The following is a 25571-nucleotide window of genomic DNA, read 5'->3' as shown; positions in this document are numbered from 1 at the left end:
TCACCCAATATAAAGTAGTCAGATAGAGGTTGATCAATTTTATATTTCACCATTTTTATGATATCCTTTAAACTGAAAATAATTGAACAGAAAAAAAAGCTTGATAAATATTCACTAGTTGGTATAGCACACACAGCGCAACGTTTGGGATTATAGCAATTAAGTAAAATAAAAAAATATTTGTCAAGGAACTGCGATTAGTTCAGTAAGAAGCAATAACCTTTTTCTCCTGAAGCATTTTTAGTCAGATGTTTACCAGCTACTAAATAAGTACCATTTTTCACCCCCCTCAAAACTTAATTCCCCCTTCTAACATTATATTGACTAAATACTTGCCCACCCCTCACCCAATATAAAGTAGTCAGATAGAGCTTGATCAATTTTATATTTCACCATTTTTATTATATTATTTAAACTGAAAATAATTGAACAGAAAAAAGCTTGATAAATATTCACTAGTTGGTATAGCACACGGAACGCAACGTTTTGGGATGATAGCAATCAAGTAAAATAAAAAAATATTTGTCAATGAACTGCGATTAGTTCAGTAAGAAGCAATAACCTATTTCTCCTGAAGCATTTCAAGTTAGATGTTTACCAGCTACTAAATAAGTACCATTTTTTACCCCCCTCAAAACTTAATTCCCCCTCCTAGCATTATATTGACTAAATACTTGCCCCCACCCCTCACCCAATATAAAGTAGTCAGATAGAGGTTGATCAATTTTATATTTCACAATTTTTTTGATATCATTTAAAATGAAAATAATTGAACAGAAAAAAAAGCTTGATAAATATTCACTAGTTGGTTTAGCACACACAACGCAACGTTTGGGGTGATATCAATAAAGTAAAATAAAAAAATTGTTGTCAAGGAACTGCGAATAGTTCAGTAAGAAGCAATAACCTATTTCTTCTGAAGCATTTCAAGTCAGATGTTTACCAGCTACTAAATAAGTACCATTTTTCACCCCCCTCAAAATTTAATTCCCCCTCCTAGTATTATATTGGCTAAATAATTATTTAGTCCTGATTTTGTTATTTATTCAGAATATTAACGAGGAGCTCTGTTCACCCCCTCAAAACTTAATTCCCCCTCCTAGCATTATATTGGCTAAATAATTATTTAGCTAAATAATTATATATATATATATATATATATATATATATATATATATATATATATATATATATATATATATATATATATAGGGATCGCTGAGACACACCAGAAACAATGAAAGACTATTTAAAATTAAGTTGGGGAATAAATTTGTCCCTAGCGATCAACGCAGCCTGTGTACTAACCTTATTTTTGTTAATAAGCTTAATTCAACTCAGTTTCTGAATTTTTTCTGGTTTGTCACAGTGTTTCTTGTGTCTTGTTATATTTCACTTCAAAATGTTAATTTGTTGTTTTGTTTTATGTTAAGCAGTAAGGATGGCTTGGTGGAGACATTTACCGAAATATTTGCTTTGTTGGCTGAATTCCTTTGTTTTTGAGTCATTTTTCTTGTTTTGTCTTTTGTCGGACGAAATTTATTTATTTGCTACCTTATGAATGCGAATGTTTATATTTTATTATTTATATTTTTTATTATTTTATTAATTATTGTTTATATTTTATTATAATGTGAATGTTTATATTATAATTGTGTTTGTATAATTAACTAATAGTTTAATGTCTTAATCTTGAATAATGTTAATAACATCCATATTAATGCATAGTTTAGATTTATGGCAGTGTTTGTCTTTTGCTAAATCAGGAAAGTTATGTTTTTAGAGCACCTTGGTGACACATTCTTTTCGCTCATTTTCTGCTGATTTTTCATTTACATTTCTTTTTTCAAACTTAGCGCCCACTGAGCGTAAAACTACCTAACTGCATATGGAGGTCTTTGCCTTTAGACCTTTTAAAGCGATTGTGCAAATTTTCGCTTAGCCAATTTGAAGAATCAAATTTCATTTAATTGTCCTTGGTACTCTAAAGGCGTTATATGAAATTAAAAGCATATTGTCACTCTGACATCTTTAAGGAATTAGGGCTAATAAAATTATTTTTTCAAGCTCTTGAACCAACGAGTTTCCGAGAGTCCAGAGGAAGTCAAAAATCGTGCTGTTTTCGAATAATTATTAAAGGAACTTCTCGAAATGAGCCGGCAATTTATGAAAAAGCAACATTACATGGACGGTGTAAATTGACAAATTGCTCAACTGACTTTGACTCCTACAATAGTGGATTCCAGTACCCTGGTAAGTTACGTGACTGTGTACTAATTCTTCAGTTAGTGTATTAAGTACAATTCTAGTTTAGGGGCTTTTTGCTGCCTCCACTCCTTCACCCTCCAAAGGGCAAGGACCTTTGACGGCCTTTAATAATGTTTTTATTCTAAAGGTAAAACCTTGCGAAATAGATGTTCGGCTCAAATGAGGCACAAGGAAAGAGTTCGCTCTATTTGAATTTATAAGGTTTTAAAGATCTGTAAACCTATTTCTTAAATTTAGGAAAACGCCCTTGGTATGGCTTAAAACTCTACTTAAATAACAGGTTTACACATCTAAAGCCAATGAAAAAGAGAACGAAAACAGGAAACTACGGTATAATATTTTTATTCGATTTCATATGAATATTAAACCTGTCATGTATGCAATTTTCTTAGCCCTAGAAATCAGATAAGGGTAGACATAGTAGATTGGCAATATCTCCTCAGGTATATTTTTGGCTCTGGATTCGTTCCTGAAAGTTTCATTCGCCTAACTAACCTAATTTTAAAGATAACAGGAAACCAGAACCTAGGATTTCGGTTGATTCTTAAAACTAGGATTTTCCGTTCTTACTCTCCAAAGAAAATTTTGATAATTTTGATGCCTTGGAGTACCATTGGTTATTCATTGGTTATTCAAGCATCTTAGCGTACTACTACTAGTGTTGAGCGAACATGCAGTTTTGATGTCTGAGCATTTCATGCTAAAGCAGTATGCCCGGACAATGTCCAAACAAGGGGAAAGCAATATTTTTAAATGATAAGCTTTAAGGCTTGAACAACTGATGCTATAATTAACTTTCTTATAATAAATAAATAAAATCCCCTCCTCAACGCCTCGCTCTTTACGCTAAAGTTTTTTATTGTTTTAAAAAATAAAGCTGTGTGACAGAATCAAACTTTAGCGTAAAGAGCGAGGCGTTGAGGAGGGAACAGCCCCTTTCATATACGGAATAATTTCTGTTCGTTTTAAGTTTTAATACCGCTCCTTACTTTCAGTTAAAAAAAACTTGTTTTTTTTATATTTAATTTCTCACCGTTTTTGAATTAATGCAGCTTTGATTTTGGCTCACCGTACATGAATGATTAGAATGAAATTTGCATATTAATTTTATTGTTTTGGCTTATTGGCTTTCTTGAAATTTTGTTATGACGTTACTTATGAGTTAACTTACGTAACGAACTTCTATATTTGAATGTTTTTATTACGTATATTAGGGAGTTTACCCCTAGTCAATACCTCGCGCTTTACGCTAAAGTTCGAATTTTGTTCGAATCACAAACCCCTGAATCGCAAATGCCGGTTAATTAGAATAGAAAGCTCTTTTGAAAGTACTAAAAATAATTTTAGCGTAAAGGGTGTGGCATTGACTTGGGGGCGGACCCTCTCATATACGTGATAATTTCTGTTCGTTTTAATTTTTTATGTTGCACCTTACTTTCAGTTAAACACACTATTTTTTTTTATTTAATTTCTGATCGTTTTTAAACAATGCTGGGAAATCTGGCACCTCCTTCATAGAAATGTCCCTTTCCCCAAAGAAACACCCTTCATGGAAAGATTCTCCCCCGTAACCCCCTCTTCCAACACCCTCCATCAGAAAAAAATATCTCCTGAAACGTCTTTATACTTCCCATTAACCAATACTATATGTAAACAATGGGCAAAGTTCATAACTGCCAGCCATTCCCCCGAGAACTTTGGGAGATTAAGTCATCCTCAAAGACATATTTATTAGATTTTCGAATATGCTGAACAAAATGGCTATCTCAAAATTTTGATTGGGTGACTTTAGGGGAAAATGAGCATGGGAGGGGGCCAAGTTGCCCTCCAATTTTTGGTCACTTAAAAAAGGCTCTAGAACTTTTAATTTCCGTTCAAATGAGCCCTCTTACGATATTCTAGGACTACTGGATCGATACGATCACCCCTGAAAAAAAAAATAATAAAAAAAACCCACACACACACGCATCCGTGATCTTTCTTCTGAAAAAAAATTTAAAATTCCACATTTTTTTCAGATAGGAGCTTGAAACTTCCGCAGCAGGGTTTTCTGATACTTTGAATCCGATGGTATGATTTTCATTAAAGTTCTATGACTTTTTGGGGGTGTTTCCCCCTTTTTTCGAAAATAAGGCAAATTTTCTCAGGCGCGTAACTTTTGATGGGCAAAACTAAACATAATGAAAAAATTATATATTTGAGATGGGCAGAACTTATATATTTGAAATCAACATAAAAATCTGATTCTATTGATGTATCTATGGGTATCAAAATTCCGGTTTTTAGAGTTTCGGTTGCTATTGAGCCGGGTCGCTCCTTACTTACAGTTCGTTACCACGAACTGTTTGATAAGCCAACACGTATCATTTACATTTTTTTTGTTTAACCTTTAAGTGTTCGAAAAAAAGCAGTTTAAAATGCTGTTTTTGAACGAAAACAGTTGTTTTCTGTTTTTACAAAAAAACAACACAAACAGGAACAGGTCTTCTGTTTTTTGTTGGCCTGTTCTGTTTCTGTTCTGTTTCATCCAAGCCCTGTTTTTTTTCTGTTTCTTCAGAAAAACAAAACAGTGTGCCCATGCTTAGTTTACATGTTGGCTGCTGCAGTCGGGTCTTTTTCATTGATGAAGTTGCATAGGTCACTGCATAAAGATCTGGCCTTGTATTATAGAGAAGAGGCCATCTTTTATAGGCCATCAATTATAAAAAAAAGAATCATCTTTTTCTTTCTTTTTTTTCAACCAGGTCCTTTGTTGATTTCCTTGGTTAAGTAAAATTTTCTACAGGCCAAAGGGTAAGATAGAATGAGCGTCTTTCAAGCTAAATTGACCTTATTTATTCAATACGGGCGTTTTTTACGAATGTTTTTAGACTATTAGTTCTTTCTAGGTTAACTCTCATTTTGAGCGTTTTTTAGGCTGACTTTTAAGTTTGAGAGATTTTTACACCTTATTGGGATATTTGCAATGCTATGTCTGGTACATTTAATTTGGTTTAACTGTATAACATTCATTTGGTATAATGGTATATTCAAGATATGTGGAGTTACTACCTGACTTAATATGGTACTTGATGGGGTTGCAAATGGGCGAGCAAATTTTGTTGTTGAGTGTCCATGTTTTAGAAATTTAAAATATTTTACCAAGAATACACAATTTTTTCTGTTTTACCAGTGTGTCTATTTTAAAAATAATCAAACTATTCAGAGGCCAATTTTATCAAACAGATAAATAATATTGGAGATACGTCTAGAAAGTCTGGATAAGTCTAGAATACTGACTTGAAGAACGCTCAACCTAAGGGAGAAGGTGAAATCAAGGCTAGAAAATACCCCTGTTTTTTGTAATGTGTTTGTATTTGGATATTTAGATATGTATGTGTTCACGTTTAAAAAGGAAATGTATATTAGATGGCGATTACTAGGACACTTGCTTTAAATTTATTCATAAAAAGTGAACTTGGGCAGAAAAACTTTAAGAAAATTTTATTCTTTAACTATTCATTTGCCCCAAAACTCAATAGGACATAGCAAAACGTAAATTGTTAAAAATTTGGACGCATGAACTTAAAAAGTGGTTTTTCAAGTTTAAGACCTCTTTGAAAAAATCATCTGTTCTTTTGGTAATTCTTATCTTACTTAAGGGGATGCGGTACGATAAAGACGCCCTATCTCGTCGATTATAAACGTTTTTAGTTTGTGTGGTCAAACTATTCGAATTTTGTTGGCGGCCTTGATATAACTTGTAGAACTTAGATAATAGATTTAAATAAACGAGAGAAAACTTAAAGCCGACAGCGAATTTCCCAGCTTTCTTAGAAAAACCATTTAATTTCTTTCAATTTGGGCCTAATATAGAGATATTCATTTTTAAGGAGACTTACATCATCAGGAAATATGAATTCTGTTTTTTCTATTAATCGGATTAGAATTGTCTAATTGACGTACAGGAAAGGCAGTTTCTAAAAATATTCCAGTCTACCTGCTAGAAAAATTTTGAAAGTCCGTTCAAAGGAATAATCATTTGACTGATCTTATCGCTTTGGGAATTTCTGTGCTGTCACTAGCCTTGATTGACAGACTAGCCGAGAAAAGGTGTCTATATTTCAGTGTCTTAAAGAAGCAATTAGGTCAAAGTTATGTCATAGTTGGGCATTGTATATATATTTTCTTTTACATTTTTAATTTTTGCTTAGTCTTTAATAAACTTCGGCAAGTGAAAGACAAGTTACTGTGATATTGATATTGTGCATTTATTGTGTACATTGATATTGTGCCCTATTAAATTTTCAATTACGACCCACGAGCATAATTCGATTTATTGAACTCGAATGAATACTATTGTTTGATTATTACAATCATTTATATCTGTTGAATCACTAAGTTGTTATTTAGTTAAATTCAGGGCAGAAAAAGGAACAGGGGAAGGCTCAACTTGAAGAGTGGTCAAGTCCACCCCGATGGTCTCAAGGAGAAATATATTTCCCAGGGAAGATCAGCCTTACCCCGGTAGATCAGCTAAGACCCCGGTAGGGTTTCCGCCAGGGGCGTAATTTCGTCAAAATACTGGGGGGGAGGCAAAGTTGAAGCTAAATATAAAGTTAACTCATGTTACTGTATAGGTAACTATATACTAACAAACTGATCTGTGTATATTGATGCTTAAATTACGAAAGTCTATATTAGTTTTGAAAAGATTTTGGAAAAGACTAAATTTCAGTTGGGGGGGGGGGTCTGGGGGAGACATACCATGGTCTGGGAGGGGCTGTTGCCCCTCCCCCTGCCCCGTAGCAAATTACGCCACTGATTTCCTTCAAACTTACCATCCATTTGAGATTTTTATATATTTATGGTGTCCAGGCTAATACCTCTGTTTTTCAAACATAATAAAAATTATTAGACCGACTGACACGCGTACACCCCGGGAAAAACAGGTTTTTGATTTTTAATTTTAACGACTCTAAGTCGTTTATGTATTTATAGTGTCTAAATAATTCCCTGCTCCCCCCCCCCAAGAAAACACTTTGAATTCAACTTATAATGATTTTTCGTAGTTGCCTGTTCATTAACTCTTTTCTATACCCCTCCCGGATATTTCCCTCACTAGACGGTTACCCCTCAACAAATTATCCCTGCGTATACAATTTCACTCATTTGATAAAAAATACCACGTCGGTATATTTTCTTACGTCGAGATGTGATGCATTCTTAAAAACACGATCACTCATTCATTAGCAAATGTCAACTTTTGTTACTTGTCAACCCCCAAATTCTTGATCGATCTTGATAACTAAGCCCCCTGTAGAGGTCCTTTGTCCTTTTACAAATTTACCGACAAGAGAACCTGAAAATATAGCAATAGACAACCAGATCCCCTTAAAAATGGCAGTATAATTTAAAATTCCTATTTTTGAGCCCTCTCCCGATATTGTATAATCGTGGACTCGAATCAACCGCCCCAAGCATAGAAATGTTATAATTGTGCTGGGTCAAGAGCGAAGCTTTGAATAGACTGGGAAGGAGGGGGATTACACGCAGCTCTGTCGTCCCCAGGCGCCTTGGTGCTGCAGTAAATTTCTAGTAGTAATACTAATATGCTGTGGGTTCATCCAAAATATTTGATGGTCAGATGAGAGAGAATGCAGAGAAATAAAGTAAAATAAATTTCTCGAAAATGTTGGAGAATAAAAATTTTGCTTCGGGGGGATTTACCTGATCAAATATTAACCTCTATCATTTTGCGGTTTATGACAAAACTGACTATGAAGATTGCGAAATCACCTACTTGTTTCCAAGCTTAGAGTTTTGGAAGACTTTTGAAAGAAAACACGTAATAGTCGGTTGCGTCACGTATGAAACTCATCTCCTAATCAATTTATTTAATAAAATATATTTCGTCAGCAGTGTCGCCAACGCTTCGAAATAAACTGTACTGGTTTTTCAAATAAAATTTTACCACAAAAGATTAATTTTTACCATCTGAAGAGTCGGTTAAACTTTTGCCGCAACAAGAAGAAAATTTTCGATAAACTAAAACTTGAACCGATATCCCAGTTAGAAAGGTTCAAGTAAATCCAACATGTAATTGAAAATTTGATTGTACCAAAAAAATTCCAAATGTACCGTATTGTATCAGGACCTCCGAATTGTACCAAAACGGTACACTTGTACCGCGTTGGCAACATTGTTCGTCAGCCTTTAAAAATGATTTATTAGGGCGGCAAACAAGGCCGTATCCACGGGGGTTATCGGTTTTGATTTTAAACCCAAATTTAAGACTGAATGCTCTAATAGGCAAAACAATAGTTCCATGTCTCATTATTGGATTGCTCTTAAAATTATAAAGTGTTGAAAATAGAATATTTAAGATAAAATAATATCTTACTTTGAATCAATTATCATAATGACTGATTAATCCATCCTTTTCCTTTCGTGTCATTAAAAGCTACGAAAAGAAACAAATACAAGTATAAAAATAGTAATATTAAGCCAAGAAATATCCTCCGAAAGAGTAAAAATGAAAATTTAGGAATCTCTTAAAGACTTATTCTTTTTTTGGTTATCTTTAAGAGTTTCGCTTTGGTTCGCTTGGCTCATATTTGTGATGACCTTTTTTAAGAGACTTGATTTTCCCTTAGACTAACGGGGGAAAATTCGGAACAGAATCATCAGAATTTGAGACATCTTTAGATCACATTTAGCCTTGTGTTTTTCACACACCCCTTTCCTCACAGGTGGTTTTAGAGGAGATGGGTTGAGGGGGCACTTGCCCATCGTTCACAAATTTTAGGGGCGAAAATTTAAAATAAGTAATCTAATATTTATAATCATTCTTATATAGTTTAAAAAAAATTCTTTATTAAAATAAAAGCCCATGCTCATTGACCTTCCGGAGGGGGAACCCTTCATTCCCTTCTCTCCCAATAAAAATTCTGGAGCTACACCCCTGTGTATGGATGTTTAAATGGTATGTTAGAAGACGCTTTACTACGACACCTTCTGTAAAATTTATTTATAGAATGTGAATTTAGACAGGGAAACTTTAAGAAAAAATTTACTCTTTTAATATTCATTTGCCTCAAAAATTGAATATGACAGAAAAAAAAGTGAATTCTTAAAAATTTGGATGTATGGGTTTAAAAATTAATTTTTCAAGTATATGACCTCTTTGAAAACTCATCTGTTACTCGGGTAGGTCTTTTGTTAGTTAAAAATGGTGCTATAACCTCAAATTTCCATTTTATGAGCCCTCTACCGATATTCTACAATCGTTGGTTCGATTCAATTAATATTTTTAGTTTTCTTTTAGTCCTTGTATATGTCCTTGTAGTTACTCGTTGATTCGACCCTATCATAGGCTGCGCGCTAGCGCTGCCTAAGTAAAGAACGATGTGGGCACAATGTGTTTTTTTTTTCTCCACCCGGGCACTTCGTATCGAAGGAGTTGTCGTAGAAACTTCGAAAAGGGCTCATTCGATTGGAAATGGCAGTGGCTAGTGCCCTTTTTAATAGTTGAAAGTGATTGGAGGGCAACTACCCCCCCCCCACGCCCATTATTACCCCAAACACATCCAATCAAAATTTTGAGTTAGCCATTTTGTTCAGCGTAGTTGATTTCCAGAGAGAAAATATGTTTTTGAGGAGGACACTCCCCCACAACCCTCGGGGCAAAGGTTTTAAGTTTTGTCCTGTGGGTATATAAGAACGATGTTGGCACAATGTCCTATTTATTTATTTTTTTCCTTTAGAGCAGGGCACTTCATATGTAGAGATTTCAAGCGCCTATCTCCCGGGGACTGTGGGGGATTAGGTCATCCCCAAAGACATAGTTATTAGATTTTTCGACTATGCTAAAAAAACAGCCATCTCAAAATTTTGATCGAATGACTTTGATAAAAATGAGTGCGGGAGGTGCCCTGTTGCCCTCCAATTTTTGGGTCACTTAAAAAGGGCACTATAACTTTTAGTTTCCGTTCAAATGAGCCCTCCTGCGATATTTTGCACATTTTTGCAGAAAGGACTGAGAGTTATGAACTTTGCCCATTGTTTACGTACAGTATTGATTATTGGGAAGCATACAGACGTTTTAAGGGAAAAATTTTTCTGGTGGGGGGAAGGGTTTACGTGGGAGGATCGGTCTATCGAGGAAGTTTTCATGGGAGACAGGAGTTTTCTATGGAGCTGCCGGATTTATGAGCATTATATAAAAAACGATCAGAAATCAAACAGTTCGTGGTAACGAAGTGTAAGTAAGGAGCGACCTGGCTTAATAGTAACCGAAGCTCTAAAAAAACGGAATTTGGATACCAATAAATATATAAAAAGAATTGGATTTTATGCTGATTCCAAATATATAAGTTTCATTGAGTTTAGGTTTACCCATCAAACGTTACGAGCCTGAGAAAATTTGCCGGATTTTCGAAAAGAGAGAAAACATTCCTTAAAAGTAATCGAACCAGTTGTCCTAGAATATCGGGAGAGGACTTATTCTAACGGAAATTAAAAGTCCTAGTACCCTTTTTAAGTGACCAACAAATCTGAGGGCAACTAGGCCCCCTCCCACGGCCCTTTTCGTCTCAAACTCGTCCGATCAAAATTTTGAGATAGCCATTTTGTTCAGCATAGTTGAAAGATCGAATAAATATATTTTTGGAGATTCCATGAGACACACAACCCCCACACACACAACCCATGGAGAAAGGTTAAGTTACGAAATTTGCCCATTGTTACATAACGTATAATTAATTAAAAAAAACTTTCCGAGAAATAAGTTTTTTTAAAGAAAAGTAAAGGCCATTTTAAACTTAAGCTAAGCAAATACAAATACCTGTTAAAATACAAAAACAGAACGACCAGAAATTACTATTAAAGAATAAATGAAACTCAAAACGAACAGAAATTAAACAAACAATCATAGGAAAAAACATACAACAAGTAATAATATAAATGAATAAATAGGTCTTAAAGCGAGTAATGCTTCGATTGAATATGAAAATCAAGCATAAAACGAAAAAAAATAGTTTGCTATTAAAGTATAAATGAAACTTAAAACAAACAGAAATTAAATAAACAATCAACACAAACAAGCATACAATAGACATTAGTGTAACGTAATAAATCACTCTGAAAACGAATGGAGCTTAAAATAAATCGGTAAATGAAGTTCGAAACGAACAAAAATAGCTACGAACAAGAGCTTGCGTATTGCTTCCTTTTTTCACCGTGAAATTCTTAAACCCATTGCACCAGTGGTACTTTACTTAAAACTATGTATATCTTGAACAGATGCGTGCTGAAATTAAGTTTAAAATGGCCTTTACTTTTCTTTGAAAAACTTATTTTTCGGAAAGTTTATTTTGATTAATTTTTGTTCGTTTTTGATTGCAACAAGTTATACGGCGACCCCTTCTATATGAAGTGCCTCTGGAAAAAAAATGGAGTGTGGGGGGAAGCTAGCTTCCCTCTGATCACTTTTTCAAACAGTTCGTGGTAACGAACTGTAAGTAAGGAGCGACCCGGCTCAATGGTTACCGAAACTCTAGAAAACGGGTTTTTGATACCAATAGATACATCAAGAGAATCAAATTTCAATGCTTATTTCAAATATATAATTTTCATTAAGTTTAGTGCTACCTATCAAAAGTTATGAGCCTGAGAAAATTTGGCTGATTTTCAAAAAAAAGGGGGAAAAATCCCCTAACAGCTACAGAACCTTAATGAAAATCAAACCATCATATTCAGCGTATCCGAGAACCCTACTGTAGAAGTTTCAAGCTCCTATCTACAAAAATGTGGAATTTTGCATTTTTTGCCAGAAGAAAGATCACGAGTAGAGTAGTAACTTATACTTTGCTTGCTGCCCTAGGAATCTCTATGTTATTTGCGTAGACGTCTACACCTTTTCAAAGAGATTCAGAGCTCCCTCACATGGTCTTATACTTCTGGTCCATCTTGTGCTATTTGGGTTATTGACTTACCAAGGTCAACCAGACAGGTTTCTGGAGGGTATAGTATGGTTTTTTGTGGCATGTATGTTTTTGGGACTAGCCATGTGAGTTAGTCAATGTCAGGTATGGTGATTATAGTCTGGTTTGATGCGTATAGTCTGGTTTTATGAGTATAATGTAGTTTGGTGGTTATAATCTGGTTTGGTGGGTATAGTCTGGTTTGGTGAGTATAGTCTGGTTTGATGGGTATAGGCTGGTTTGGTGGGTATAGTCTGGTTCGGTTTTTCAAAGAGAGTGAATATTACACTTTACTTTTTTGTTTTTGTTTTTTTTTTAATAGAAAAATAGAGATTGTAAAATTGCGTATTTAGGAATTTTTTTGATTGACATTTTTGCAAAAAGGGATAAGGAATTCGCAAATTGGACACTATGAACGATATTAATTAATGTTTTGAATAATAGGAGTGTGAATGACTCTAATTAGTGATTGGATTGTATGAAGGTGGAGAAAAAAAAGGATTAAACTGATTAGCAGTTAAGGTAACCCCGACGGGGTTGTTAACTCAGTTAATTTGTTATAAATTTGAAACAACATCAGTCTATGAAAATGGCTAACGACGATAAAATGACATTGTGAGTTGACCTATCTTTACCTCTCTGATGTGGTCTGTATAATACACAAGTGATGTTTAAACAGTATTGTCAATTTAAAATAGGGTCTAACGTTTTAGTATACTAAAAAGTTGATACTAAGAGAGATGTAGATGGTAAGAAAAGAATTTTAATAATGAAATTCAGATCAAACCTTAGAAATCCTTGCAAATCAAGTAGTAAGGTGTTTGTGAGTACGAACCATCAAGGATCATAAACACCAACGACTCTAACCAGCAGAGAAATCGACTCCCCAAAGGTCCCTTATCCCCAAACTCAAAGGGCGCCCCCTCCCTCTAACTTTTTGGCCCCCCCCCCTTTTTTTTTTTTTTTTTTACATGATATATTTTTTTCAACTTTTTTTTACATGCCTTCGAATCAGATGAAACAAACTTAAATTACTATTCTAGTTTTTCTAAACCAGTATTGCCTATAACTTAATATATTCAAATATTTTTTGATAACTTGACTTGTGAGAACAATTTCCGTAAAATCTGAGCTAATAAGGGTTTTTGACCGTAAACTCTAGTTTCTTGTAAGAAAATTATGGAAAATACAATTCCCTGCTTCGAATGTGAAACTTAAGTCCAGTTATGGTTCGAAAAATAAACTATTTCTGTAAAATCTGAGCTAATAAGGGTTTTTGTCCTTAAACTCTAGTTTTTTTTTTGTAAGAAAATTATGGAAAATACAATTCCCTGGTTCAAATGTGAAATTTAAGTCTATTTTTGGATCGAAAAATAAAACTATTTCCGTAAAATCTGAGCTAATAAGGGTTTTTGACCGTAAACTCTAGTTTCTTGTATGAAAATTATGGAAAATACAATTATCTAGTTCAAATGGGAAACTTAAGTCCAGTTTTGGATCCCATTGGTATTCTATGGCCGGTTATTGACACTAATTAGTCTATTGCATGTGTTAAATCAGTATTTTTTACGCAGTGGAACGATAAACACATAAGTCATATCTTAAAAAAAAGTGAAGATGGAGCATTTTAATAAAGTATGTTCAAATGACAAGGTTATTGCAGCATTGAATGCCGACAAGGAGAAGTATTTGAACTATGAAACAAGTACAATTGGTAGCACTATTGGAAATGTATGCATGCATTGTCATGACAGTAAGGAATTTTTTTGAATACCGAAAAAATTCAACTCTTATGTTGGTGGTTATGCGAGATTGAGATCTCCAGAGATGATTGTATTCAAAGAGAATGCCCACATAAAAATAATCGTTGATGATAGAGGACAACTCCTTGCTACTGTTGCAGGTAACACATTACCTACTGATATATCCAATCATCAGCTTTCGGGTATTAGCATTCAACGGAAGGTCAATAAAAGAAAGGCCTACTCTTCTACTAGTATCGTAAACCCTATCTTGTCTACGTGCCGAAACTGTTACCTGTGTAAAAATAATGTGATAGTAGACAGTGAAATTGCCAGAAAAATAAAAAGGGCAATGTCAGGAAATATCACTATGAAATATAAACATGAATCAATGAAAAACAAAGCAGCAGAAAACGTCACTGCCACTGATAAAACAGTAAATGAACCAAAAAATACCAAGGACGAAAAACATATTGAGACTGTTGATGATACATCAGTAAAAATTGTGTATGACTCAAAATGGAATAATGATTATTCTACTGATCGCAAACTAAGAGAAGACAATAGCTACAATATCAAGAGAGAACATGGTGAACTATTTTATGGAACAGATTCAAAATGTCCAAAGTTAATCATTGATATTAATAATGTATCATAATATATTTTTATATTAATATTCTACATAACATTATTTCATTAAAAATATTACATTGTTATGTGTTCATTATTTTTAGAGTAAGCTAAGCTAGCATATCAAACGTTTAGAATCTCTATTAAAACATTGGAGATGTAAGAAAAGGAATTTGCATACATCTATTGTCAGACACATGGGATAACATTGACAAAATCTAGGTATCAGAATGAATAAATTCATTATCAACATCCTTTGTCAGATATGTCGGATAAAATTGATAAAATATAAGTGTCAGAGAAAATAATTTTTTTATCAACATCCTTTGTTAGATACATCAAATAAAATTGACAAAATCTAAATTTCAGATGAATAAATGCTTTAACAATATCCTTTATCGGATATGTCGGATAAAATTGACATAATCTAAGTATCAAAGTGACTAAATTCTATATAAACATCCTTTTCTCAGATACATAGGATAAAATTGACAAATTCTAAGTGTTAGAGTGAATAAATTTGTTTATCAACATCCTTTGGCAGATACATCGGATAAAATTGACAAAATCTAAATTTCAGAATGAATAAATTCATTATCAACATCCTTTGTCGGATATGTCGGATAAAATTGACAAAATCTAAGTATCAGAGTGAACATTTTTTTAAACATCATCCTTTGACAGATACATCGAATAAAATTGATAAAATATAAGTGCCAGAGTGAATAATTTTTTTTTACTATCAAAATTCTTTGTCATATACATCAAATAAAATTTACAAAATCTAAATTTCAGAATGAATAAATACTCTAACTGCATCCTTTACTGGATATGTCGAATAAAATTAAAAAAATCGACGCGTCGGGGGGAATAATTTTTTTTTTGATAAATGTTCTACTCGGAAATATGGTATAAAATAGACAAAATTTGAATTTCAGAATTATTAAATTCATTGTCAACATCATTTGTCGGATAGGTCGGATAAAATTGACAAAATCTAAATTTAAGAATTAATAAATGATATTAAAATATCCTTAATCAGATATTCCGTATAAATTTTAAAAAATATAAGTATCGTGACTAAATATAGAGCGACTAAATTATATATCAACATCCTTTTCTCAGACACATAGGATAAAATTGAAAAATGCTAATTGCCAGTGTTAATAAATTTTTGTTATCAACATCCTTTGTCAGATACATCAAATAAAATTGATAAAGTCTAAATTTCAGAGGTATTAAATTCATTATCAAAATCCTTTATCGTATATGTCGGATAAAATGGACAAAATATGAGTGTCAGAGTGACTAAATTCTATACCAACATCCTTTTCTCAGATATATAGGATGAAATTGACAAATTCTAAGTGTCAGAGTGAATAATTTTTTTTTTCAACATCCTTTGGCAGATACATCGGATAAAATTGACAAAATCTAAATTTCAGAATGAATAAATTCATTATCAACATCCTTTGTCGGATATGTCAGATAAAATTGACAAAATCTAAGTATCAGAGTGAATATTTTTTTTAACAACATCCTTTGTCAGATAAATCAAATAAAATTGACAAAATCTAAATTTCAGAATGAATAACTGCTTTAACAATATCCTTTATCGGATATGTCGGATAAAATTGACATAACCTAAATTTCAGAATGAATAAATACTTTAACAACATCCTTTATCGGATAATTCAGATAGCATTTATAAGTGTCAGAGTGAATAATTTTTTTTTTATCAAAATCCTTTGGCAGATACATCGGATAAAAATGACAACATACAAATTTCAGAATGTATAAATTAATTACCAACATCTTTTGTCGGATATGTCGGATAAAATTGACAAAATCTAAAATTCAGAATGAATAAATGCTATAACAATATCCTTTGCCAGATACATCGAATAAAATTGATAAAATATAAGTGCCAGAGTAAATAATTTTTTTTTTATTATCAACATCCTTTGTCAGATTCATCAAATAAAATTGACAAAATCTAAATTTCAATATAAATAAATGCTTTAATAACATCCTTTATCGGATATGTCGGATAAAATTGACAGAATCTAAGTGACAGAGTGAATATATTTTTTTTTATCAACACCCTTTTCTCAGATACTTTTCTAATATGTCGGATAAAATTGTAAAAATCTAAGTATCAAAGTGACTAAATCATATAATCAACATCCTTTTCTCAGATACATAGGATAAAATTGACAAATTTTAAGTGTTAGAGTGAATAAATTTGTTTATCAACATCCTTTGGCAGATACATCGGATAAAATTGACAAAATCTAAATTTCAGAATGAATAAATTCATTATCAACATTCTTTGTCGGATATGTCGGATAAAATTGACAAAATCTAAGTATCAGAGTGAATATTTTTTTTAACAGCATCCTTTGCCAGATACATCGAATAAAATTGATAAAATATAAGTGCCAGAGTGAATAATTTTTTTTTTACTATCAACATCTTTTGTCAGATACATCAAATAAAATTGACAAAATCTAAATTTCAGAATAAATAAATTCTTTAACAGCATCCTACATCAGAAATTTCGGATAAATTAAAAAAATTTACGAGTCGGAGGGAATAAATTTTTTTTATATACATCCTTTTCTTGGATACATGGGATAAAATAGACTAAATCTGGATTTCAGAATGAATAAATTTATTATCAACATCCTTTGTCGGACATGTCGGATAAAATTGACAAAATCTAAATTTCAAAATGAATAAATGCTTTAACAATATCCTTTATCGGATATGTCGGATAAAATTGACAAAATCTAAGTATCAGAGTGACTAAATTCTATATCAACATCCTTTTCTCAGACACATAGGATAAAATTGACAAATTATAAGTGTCAGTGTGAATACATTTTTTTTTATCAACATCCTTTGTCAGATATATCTAATAAAATTGACAAAATCTAAATTTCAGAGTGAATAAATTCATTATCAACATATTTTATCGGATATGTCGGATAAAATTGACAAAATATAAGTGTCAGAGTGACTAAATTCTATATCAACATCCTTTTCTCAGATACATAGGATAAAATTGACAAATTCTAAGTGTTAGAGTGAATAAATTTTTTTATCAACATCCTTTAGCAGATATATCGGATAAAATTGACAAAATCAAAATTTGAGAATGAATAAATTCATTATAAACATCCTGTGTCGAATTTGTAAGATAGAATTGACATAATATAAGTATCAGAGTGAATATTTTTTTTATCCACATCCTTTGTCAGATACATCAAACAAAAATACAAAATCTAAATTTCAGAATGAATAAATTCTTTAACAACACTCTTTATCGGATATGTCGGATAAAATTGACATAATCTAAATTTCAGAATAAATAAATGCTTTAACAACATCCTTTATGGGATATGTCGGATAAAATTGACAAAATCTAAGTGTCAGAGTGAATAATTTTTTTCATCAACATCCTTTGGCAGATACATCGGATAAAATTGACAAAATCTAAATTTCAGAATGAATAAATTCATTATCAACATCCTTTGTCGGATATGTCGGATACAATTGGCGAAATCTAAACTTCATAAAGAATAAATGCTATAACAATATCCTTTGCCAGATACATCGAATGAAAGTGATAAAATATAAGTGCCAGAGTAAATAAATTTTTTTATTATCAACATCCTTTGTCAGATTCATCAAATAAAATTGACAAAATCTAAATTTCAATATAAATAAATGCTTTAACAACATCCTTTATCGGATATGTCGGATAAAATTGACAGAATCTAAGTGACAGAGTGAATAAATTTTTTTTATCAACATGCTTTTCTCGGATACTTATCGGATATGTCGGATAAAATTGATAAAATCTAAGTATCAAAGTGACTAAATTCTATATCAACATCCTTTTTTCAGATACATAGGATAAAATTGACAAATTCTAAGTGTTAGAGTGAATAATTTTTTTTATCAACATCGTTTGGCAGATACATTGGATAAAATTGACAAAATATAAATTTCAGAATGAATAAATTTATTATCAACATTCTTTGTCGGATATGTCAGATAAAATTGACAAAATCTAAGTATCAGAGTGAATATTTTTTTTAACAACATCCTTTGCCAGATACATCAAATAAAATTGATAAAATATAAGTGCCAGGCTGAATAATTTTTTTTATCAACATCCTTTGTCGGATATGTCGGATAAAATTGACAAAATCTAAATTTCAGAATGAATAAATGCTATAACAATATCCTTAATCGGATATGCTTCATCAAATTGAAGAATCTAAGCATCAGAGTGAATAAATTATATATAAACATCCTTTTTTGAGACACTTAGTTTAAAATTTGACTATTCGAAGAGTTAGTGTGAATACATTTTTTTTTATCAAAGTACATTGTCAAATTCATAAATTAAAATTGACAAAATCTAAATTTCAGAACAAATAAATTCATTATCAACATCCTTTATCGGATATGTCGGATAAAATTGACAAAATATAAGCGTCAGAGTGACTAAATTCTATATCAACATCCTTTTCTCAGATACATAGGATAAAATTGACAAATTCTAAGTGTTAGAGTGAATAAATTTATTTATCAACATCCTTTGGCAGATACATCGGATAAAATTAACAAAATCAAAATTTCAGAATGAATAAATTCATTATCAACATCCTTTGTCGGATTAGTCAGATAGAATTGACAAAATATAAGTATCAGAGTGAATATTTTTTTTATCAACATCCTTTGTCAGATAAATCAAATAAAATTGACAAAATCTAAATTTCAGAATGAATAACTGCTTTAACAACATCCTTTATCGGATATGTCGGATAAAATTGACATAATCTAAATTTAAGAATAAAAAAATGCTTTAACAACATTCTTTATCGGATATGTCGTATAAAACTGACATGATCTAAGTATCAGAGTGAATAATTTTTTTTATGAATCTCCTTTTTCAGATACGTTGTACCAAAAATACAAAATCCAAATTTACTAATTAATAAATTAATTAAAATAACCTTTTGTCTGATATGTCAGATAAAATAGACGAAATAAAAATTTCTGACTAAATAAATGCTATAACAATATCATTTACCAGATGCATCGAATAAAAGTGATAAAATATAAGTGCCAGAGTAAATATTTTTTTTTTATTATCAACATCCTTTGTCAGATTCATCAAATAAAATTGACAAAATCTAAATTTCAATATAAATAAATGCTTTAATAACATCCTTTATCGGATATGTCGGATAAAATTGACAAAATCTAAGTGACGGAGTGAATAAATTTTTTTATCAACATCCTTTTCTCGGATACTTATCGGATATGTCGGATAAAATTGACAAAATCTAAGTATCAAAGTGACTAAATTCAATATCAACATCCTTTTCTCAGATACATAGGATAAAATTGACAAATTCTAAGTGTTAGAGTGAATAATTTTTTTTTATCAACATCCTTTGGTAGATACATCGGAAAAAATTGACAAAATATAAATTTCAGAATCAATAAATTCATTATCAACATCCTTTGTCGGATATGTCAGATAAAATTGACAAAATCTAAGTATCAGAGTGAATATTTTTTTTTTAACAACATCCTTTGCCAGATACATCGAATAAAATGGATAAAATATAAGTGCCAGAATAAATAAATGCTTTAACAACATCCTTTATGGGATATATCGGATACAATTGACAAAATCTAAGTGTCAGAGTGAATAATTTTTTTTATCAGCATCCTTTGTCAGATACATCAAATAAAATTGAAAAAATCTAAATTTCAGAATAAATAAATGCTTTAACAACATCCTTTATCGGATATGTCAGATAAAATTGACAAAATATAAGTATCAGAGTGACTAAATTCTATATCAACAACCTTTTCTCGGATACATAGGATAAAATTGACAGAGTATAAGTGTTATAGGGAATAAATTTTTTTTATCAACATCCTTTTCTCGGATACATAGGATAAAATTGACGAAATCTGAATTTCAGAATGAATAAATTCTTTATCAAAATCTTTTGTCGGATAGGTAGGATAACATTGGCAAAATCTAAATTTCAGAGTAAATAAATGCTATAACAATATCCTTTATCGGGTATGTCGGATAAAATTGACAAAATCTAAGTATTAGAGTGACTAAATTCTATATCAACATCCTTTTCTCGGTTACATAGGAAAAAATTGACAAATTCTAAGTGTTAGAGTGAATAAATTTTTTTTTCAACATCCTTTGACAGATAAATTTGATAAAACGTACACAATATAAGTATCAGAGTGATTAAATTCATTATCAACATCCTTTGTCTTATATGTCGGATGAAATTTACAAAATTTAATTTTCAGAATGAATAAATGCTATAAAATTATCCTTCTTCGGATATGTCGGATAAAATTGACAAAATCTAACTATCAGAGTGACTAAATTCTATATCAAAATCCTTTTCTCGGATACAAAGGATAAAATTGACAAATTCTAGGTGTTCGAATGAATCAATTTTTTTATCATCATCCTTTGCCTGATACATCGGATAAAATTGACAGAATCTAAGCATCAGAGTGAATAAATTCATCATCAACATCCTTTGTCGGATATGTCGGATAAAATTGACAAAATCTAAGCATCAGGGGGAATAATTTTTTTTATCAACATCCTTTGCCAGATACATCGAATAAAATTGACAGGATCTAAGTGTCAGTGAATAAATTTTTTTTTTCAACATCCTTTGTCAGATACATCGAATAAAAATTGACAAAATTTAAATATCAGAATGAATAAATGCTTTAACAACATCCTTCATCGGATTTGTCGGATAAAATTGACAAAATCTAACTACCAGACTGACTAAATTCTATATCAACATCCTTTACTCGGATACATATGATAAAATTGACTGAATCTAAGTGTCAGAGTGAATAATTTTTTTTATCAACATCCTTTTCTCGGATACACAGGATAAAATGGACAAAATCTGCATTTCAGAATGAATAAATTCATTATCAACATCCTTTGTCGGATATCTAGTATAAAATAGACAAAATCTAAATTTCAGAATGAATAAATTCTATAACAACATCCTATATTGGATATGTTGGATAAAAGCATCACAATGAATAAATTCTATATCAGCACCCTTTTCTCGCATATATATGATATAATTGACAAATTCCAAGTGTTAGAGCGAATAAATTTTTTTTTTATCAACATCCTTTGCCAGATACATAGGATAAAATTGACAAAATCTAAGTATCATATTGAATAAATTTATTATTAACATCCTTTGTAGAATATGTCGGATAAAATTTACAAAATATAATCATAAGAGTGAATAATTTTTTTTTATCAACATCCTATGCCAGATACATTGACACAAATTGACAGAATCTAAGTGTCAGAGTGAATAATTTTTTTTATCAACATCCTTTGTCAGATGCATCGAATAAAAATTGACAAAATTTAAATATCAGAATGAATAAATGCTTTAACAACATCCTTCATCGGATTCATTGGTTAAAATTGACAAAATCTAAGTATCAGAGTGATTAAATTCTACATCAACATCCTTTTCTCGGATACATAGATTAAAATTAACAAAATCTAAGTGTTAGAGTGATTTTTTTTATCAACATCCTTTGCCACTTACATCGGATAAAATTGACAAAAGTTAAGTGTCAGAATGACTAAATTCATTATCAACATCCTTTGTCGGATATGTCCGATAAAATTGATAAAATCTAAGTATCAGAGTGATTAAATTCCATATCAATATCATTTTCTCGGATACATGGGATAAAATTGACAAAATCTAAGTATCAGAGTAAATAAATGCTTTACCAACATCCTTTAAATGCATTATCAACATCATTTGTCGGCTATAGCGGATAAAATTGACAAGAAAGACATGGAGTGTACACCGCGACGGCGCATACATAGTGAGGGAGACATGCAAAGTCGACATAGCTTTATTTCATATTTTAAGGTTAATTTAGACGAGGTTACGTGCGCGCACGTAACCTCGTCTAAATTAACCTCGTCTAAAAAAATTATTCACTCTGACACTTATATTTTATCAATTTTATCCGACATATCCGATAAAGGATGTTGATAATGAATTTATTCATTCTGATACCTAGATTTTGTCAATGTTATCCCATGTGTCTGACAATAGATGTATGTAAATTCCTTTTCTTACATCTCCAATGTTTTAATAGAGATTCTAAACGTTTGATATGCTAGCTTAGCTTACTCTAAAAATAATGAACAAATAAAAATGTAATATTTTTAATGAAATAATGTTGTGTAGAATATTAATACAAAAATATATTATGATACATTATTAATATCAATGATTAACTTTGGACATTTTGAATCTGTTCCATAAAATAGTTCACCATGTTCTCTCTTGATATTGTAGCTATTGTCTTCTCTTAGTTTGTAATCAGTAGAATAATCATTATTCCATTTTGAGTCATACACAATTTTTACTGATGTATCATCAACAGGCTCAATATGCTTTTCATCTTTGATATTATTTGGTTCATTGACTGTTTGATCAATGGTAGTAACGTTTGCTGGTGCTTTGTTTTTCATTGATTCATGTTTATATTCCATCGTGATATTTTCTGACAATGCCCTTTTTATTTTTCTGGCAATTTCACTGTCTATTATCACATTATTTTTACACAGGTAACAGTTTCGGCACGTAGACAAGATATGGTTTACGATATTAGTAGAAGAGTAGGCCTTTCTTTTATTGATCTTCCGTTGAATGCTAATACCCGAAAGCTGATGATTGGATATATCAGTAGGTAATGTGTTACCTGCAACAGTAGCAAGGAGTTGTCCTCTATCATCAACGATTATTTTTATGTTGGCATTCTCTTTGAGCACAATCATCTCTGGAGATCTCAATCTCGCATAACCACCAACATAAGAGTTGAATTTTTTGGTATTCCAAAGAAATTTAATTCCTTACTGTCATGAGAATGCATGCATACATTGCCAATAGTGCTACCACTTATACTTGTTTCATAGTTCAAATACTTCGAATGCCTTGTCGGCATTCAATGCTACAATAACCTTGTTATGTGAACACACTTTATTAAAATGCTCCATCTTCACTTTTTTTTAAGATGTGACTTATGTGTTTATCGTTCCACTGCGTAAAAAATACTGATTTAATGCATGCAATAGACTAGGAAGTGTCGATAACCGGACATAGAATACCAGTGGGAAAGCCATATCATATCTCTGACCAATCATAGAGTACAATTTTTAGAGCCGTAAGCATATTTTGTCATTTTAAGATACGTACAAAAAAAAATAAAGTTGAATAATTTCAAAGTTTTTAAAAAAATAGCTTGTTTTTTTGAAAAAATTATTGAATTAAAATCATCAGTCCTTATCATTATAAGTTTCTGAAACTGGACTTAAGTTTCACATTTGAACTAGATAATTGTATTTTCCATAATTTTCATACAAGAAACTAGAGTTTACGGTCAAAAACCCTTATTAGCTCAGATTAAACTAGAGTTTACGGTCAAAAACCCTTATTAGCTCAGATTTTACAGAAATAGTTTATTCTTCGATCCATAACTAGACTTAAGTTTCACATTTGAAGCAGAGAATTGTATTTTCCATAATTTTCTTACAAGAAACTAGAGTTTACGGTCAAAAACCCTTATTAGCTCAGATTTTACGGAAATAGTTCTCTCCAATCAAGTTATCAAAAAATATTTGAATATATTAAGTTATAGGCAATACTAGTTTAGAAAAACTAGAATTGTAATTTAATTTTGTTTCATCTGATTCTAAGACATGTAAAAAAAAAGTTGAAAAAAATATATCGTGTTAAAAAAAAGAAAAAAAAGGGGGGCCAAAAAGTTGGAGGGAGGGGGGGCCCTTCGAGTTTGGGGATATGGGACCTTTGGGGAGTTGATGTCTCTGCTGGTTAGAGTCGTTGGTGGTTTTGATCCATGATGGTTCGTACTCAAATACACCATACTACTTGATTTGCAAGGATTTCTAAAGTTCTTTCTGAATTTTATTATTAAAATTCTTTTCTTACCATCTACTTCTCTCTTAGTATCAACTTTTTAGATTATGTCAATTTTAACCAATGAATCCGATGAAGGATGTTGTTAAAGCATTTATTAATTCTGATATTTAAATTTTGTCAATTTTTATTCGATGCATCTGACAAAGGATGTTGATAAAAAAAAATTATTCACTCTGACACTTAGATTCTGTCAATTTTTTTCGATGTATCTGGCAAAGGATGTTGATAAAAAAAAATTATTCACTCTGATGCTCAGATTTTGTCAATTTTATCCGACATTTTCGACAAAGGATGTTGATAATGAATTTATTAACTCTGATACTTAAATCTTGTCAATTTTTTCCAATGTATCTGGCAAAGGATGTTGATAAAAAAAATGTTTTCACTGTAAAACTTGGAATTGGTCAATGATATTATACGTATCCGAGAAAAGGGAGTTGATATAGCATTTAGTCATTTTGATACTTAAGATTTTGTCAATTTTATATGACATATCCGATATAGGATATTGTTATAGCATTTATTCAATCTGAAATTTAGATTTTGTCTATCTTATCCAACAAATCCGATATAGGATAATGTTAATTCTTTTATTCATTCTGAAATTCAGATTTTGCCAATTTTATCCTATGTATCCGAGAAAAGGATGTTGATAAGAAAATTTATTCACTCTGACACTTAGACTCTGTCAATTTTATCCTATGTATCGGAGAAAAGGATGTTGATATAGAATTTAGTCACTCTGATAGTTAGATTTTGTCAATTTTATCCGACAAATCCGATGAAGGATGTTGTTAAAGCATTTATTCATTCTGATATTTAAATTTTGTCAATTTTTATTCGATGTATCTGACAAAGGATGTTGAAAAAAAAATTTATTCACTGACACT

General features: G+C 31.3%; 1 protein-coding gene across 1 annotated transcript in view; it reads left to right on the top strand.

The window, feature by feature from the left end:
- Positions 1-25571, top strand: part of LOC148956057 (hypoxia-inducible factor 3-alpha-like) — a 147837-nt gene that overhangs the window by 44394 nt on the left and 77872 nt on the right. The window contains exon 3 of the mRNA XM_089089070.1: positions 2068-2253. Coding sequence (XP_088945196.1) covers positions 2068-2253 — 186 coding nt within the window. The remainder of the gene's footprint in view (positions 1-2067; positions 2254-25571) is intronic.

The sequence above is a fragment of the Artemia sp. Qi Xiang Cuo genome, chromosome 1, assembly GCF_049724085.1.
Source record: "Artemia sp. Qi Xiang Cuo chromosome 1, ASM4972408v1, whole genome shotgun sequence".
NCBI lineage: Eukaryota > Metazoa > Arthropoda > Branchiopoda > Anostraca > Artemiidae > Artemia > Artemia sp. Qi Xiang Cuo.
The sequence above is the reverse complement of the archived record's forward strand: the minus strand, read 5'-3'. Positions and strand labels throughout refer to the sequence as shown.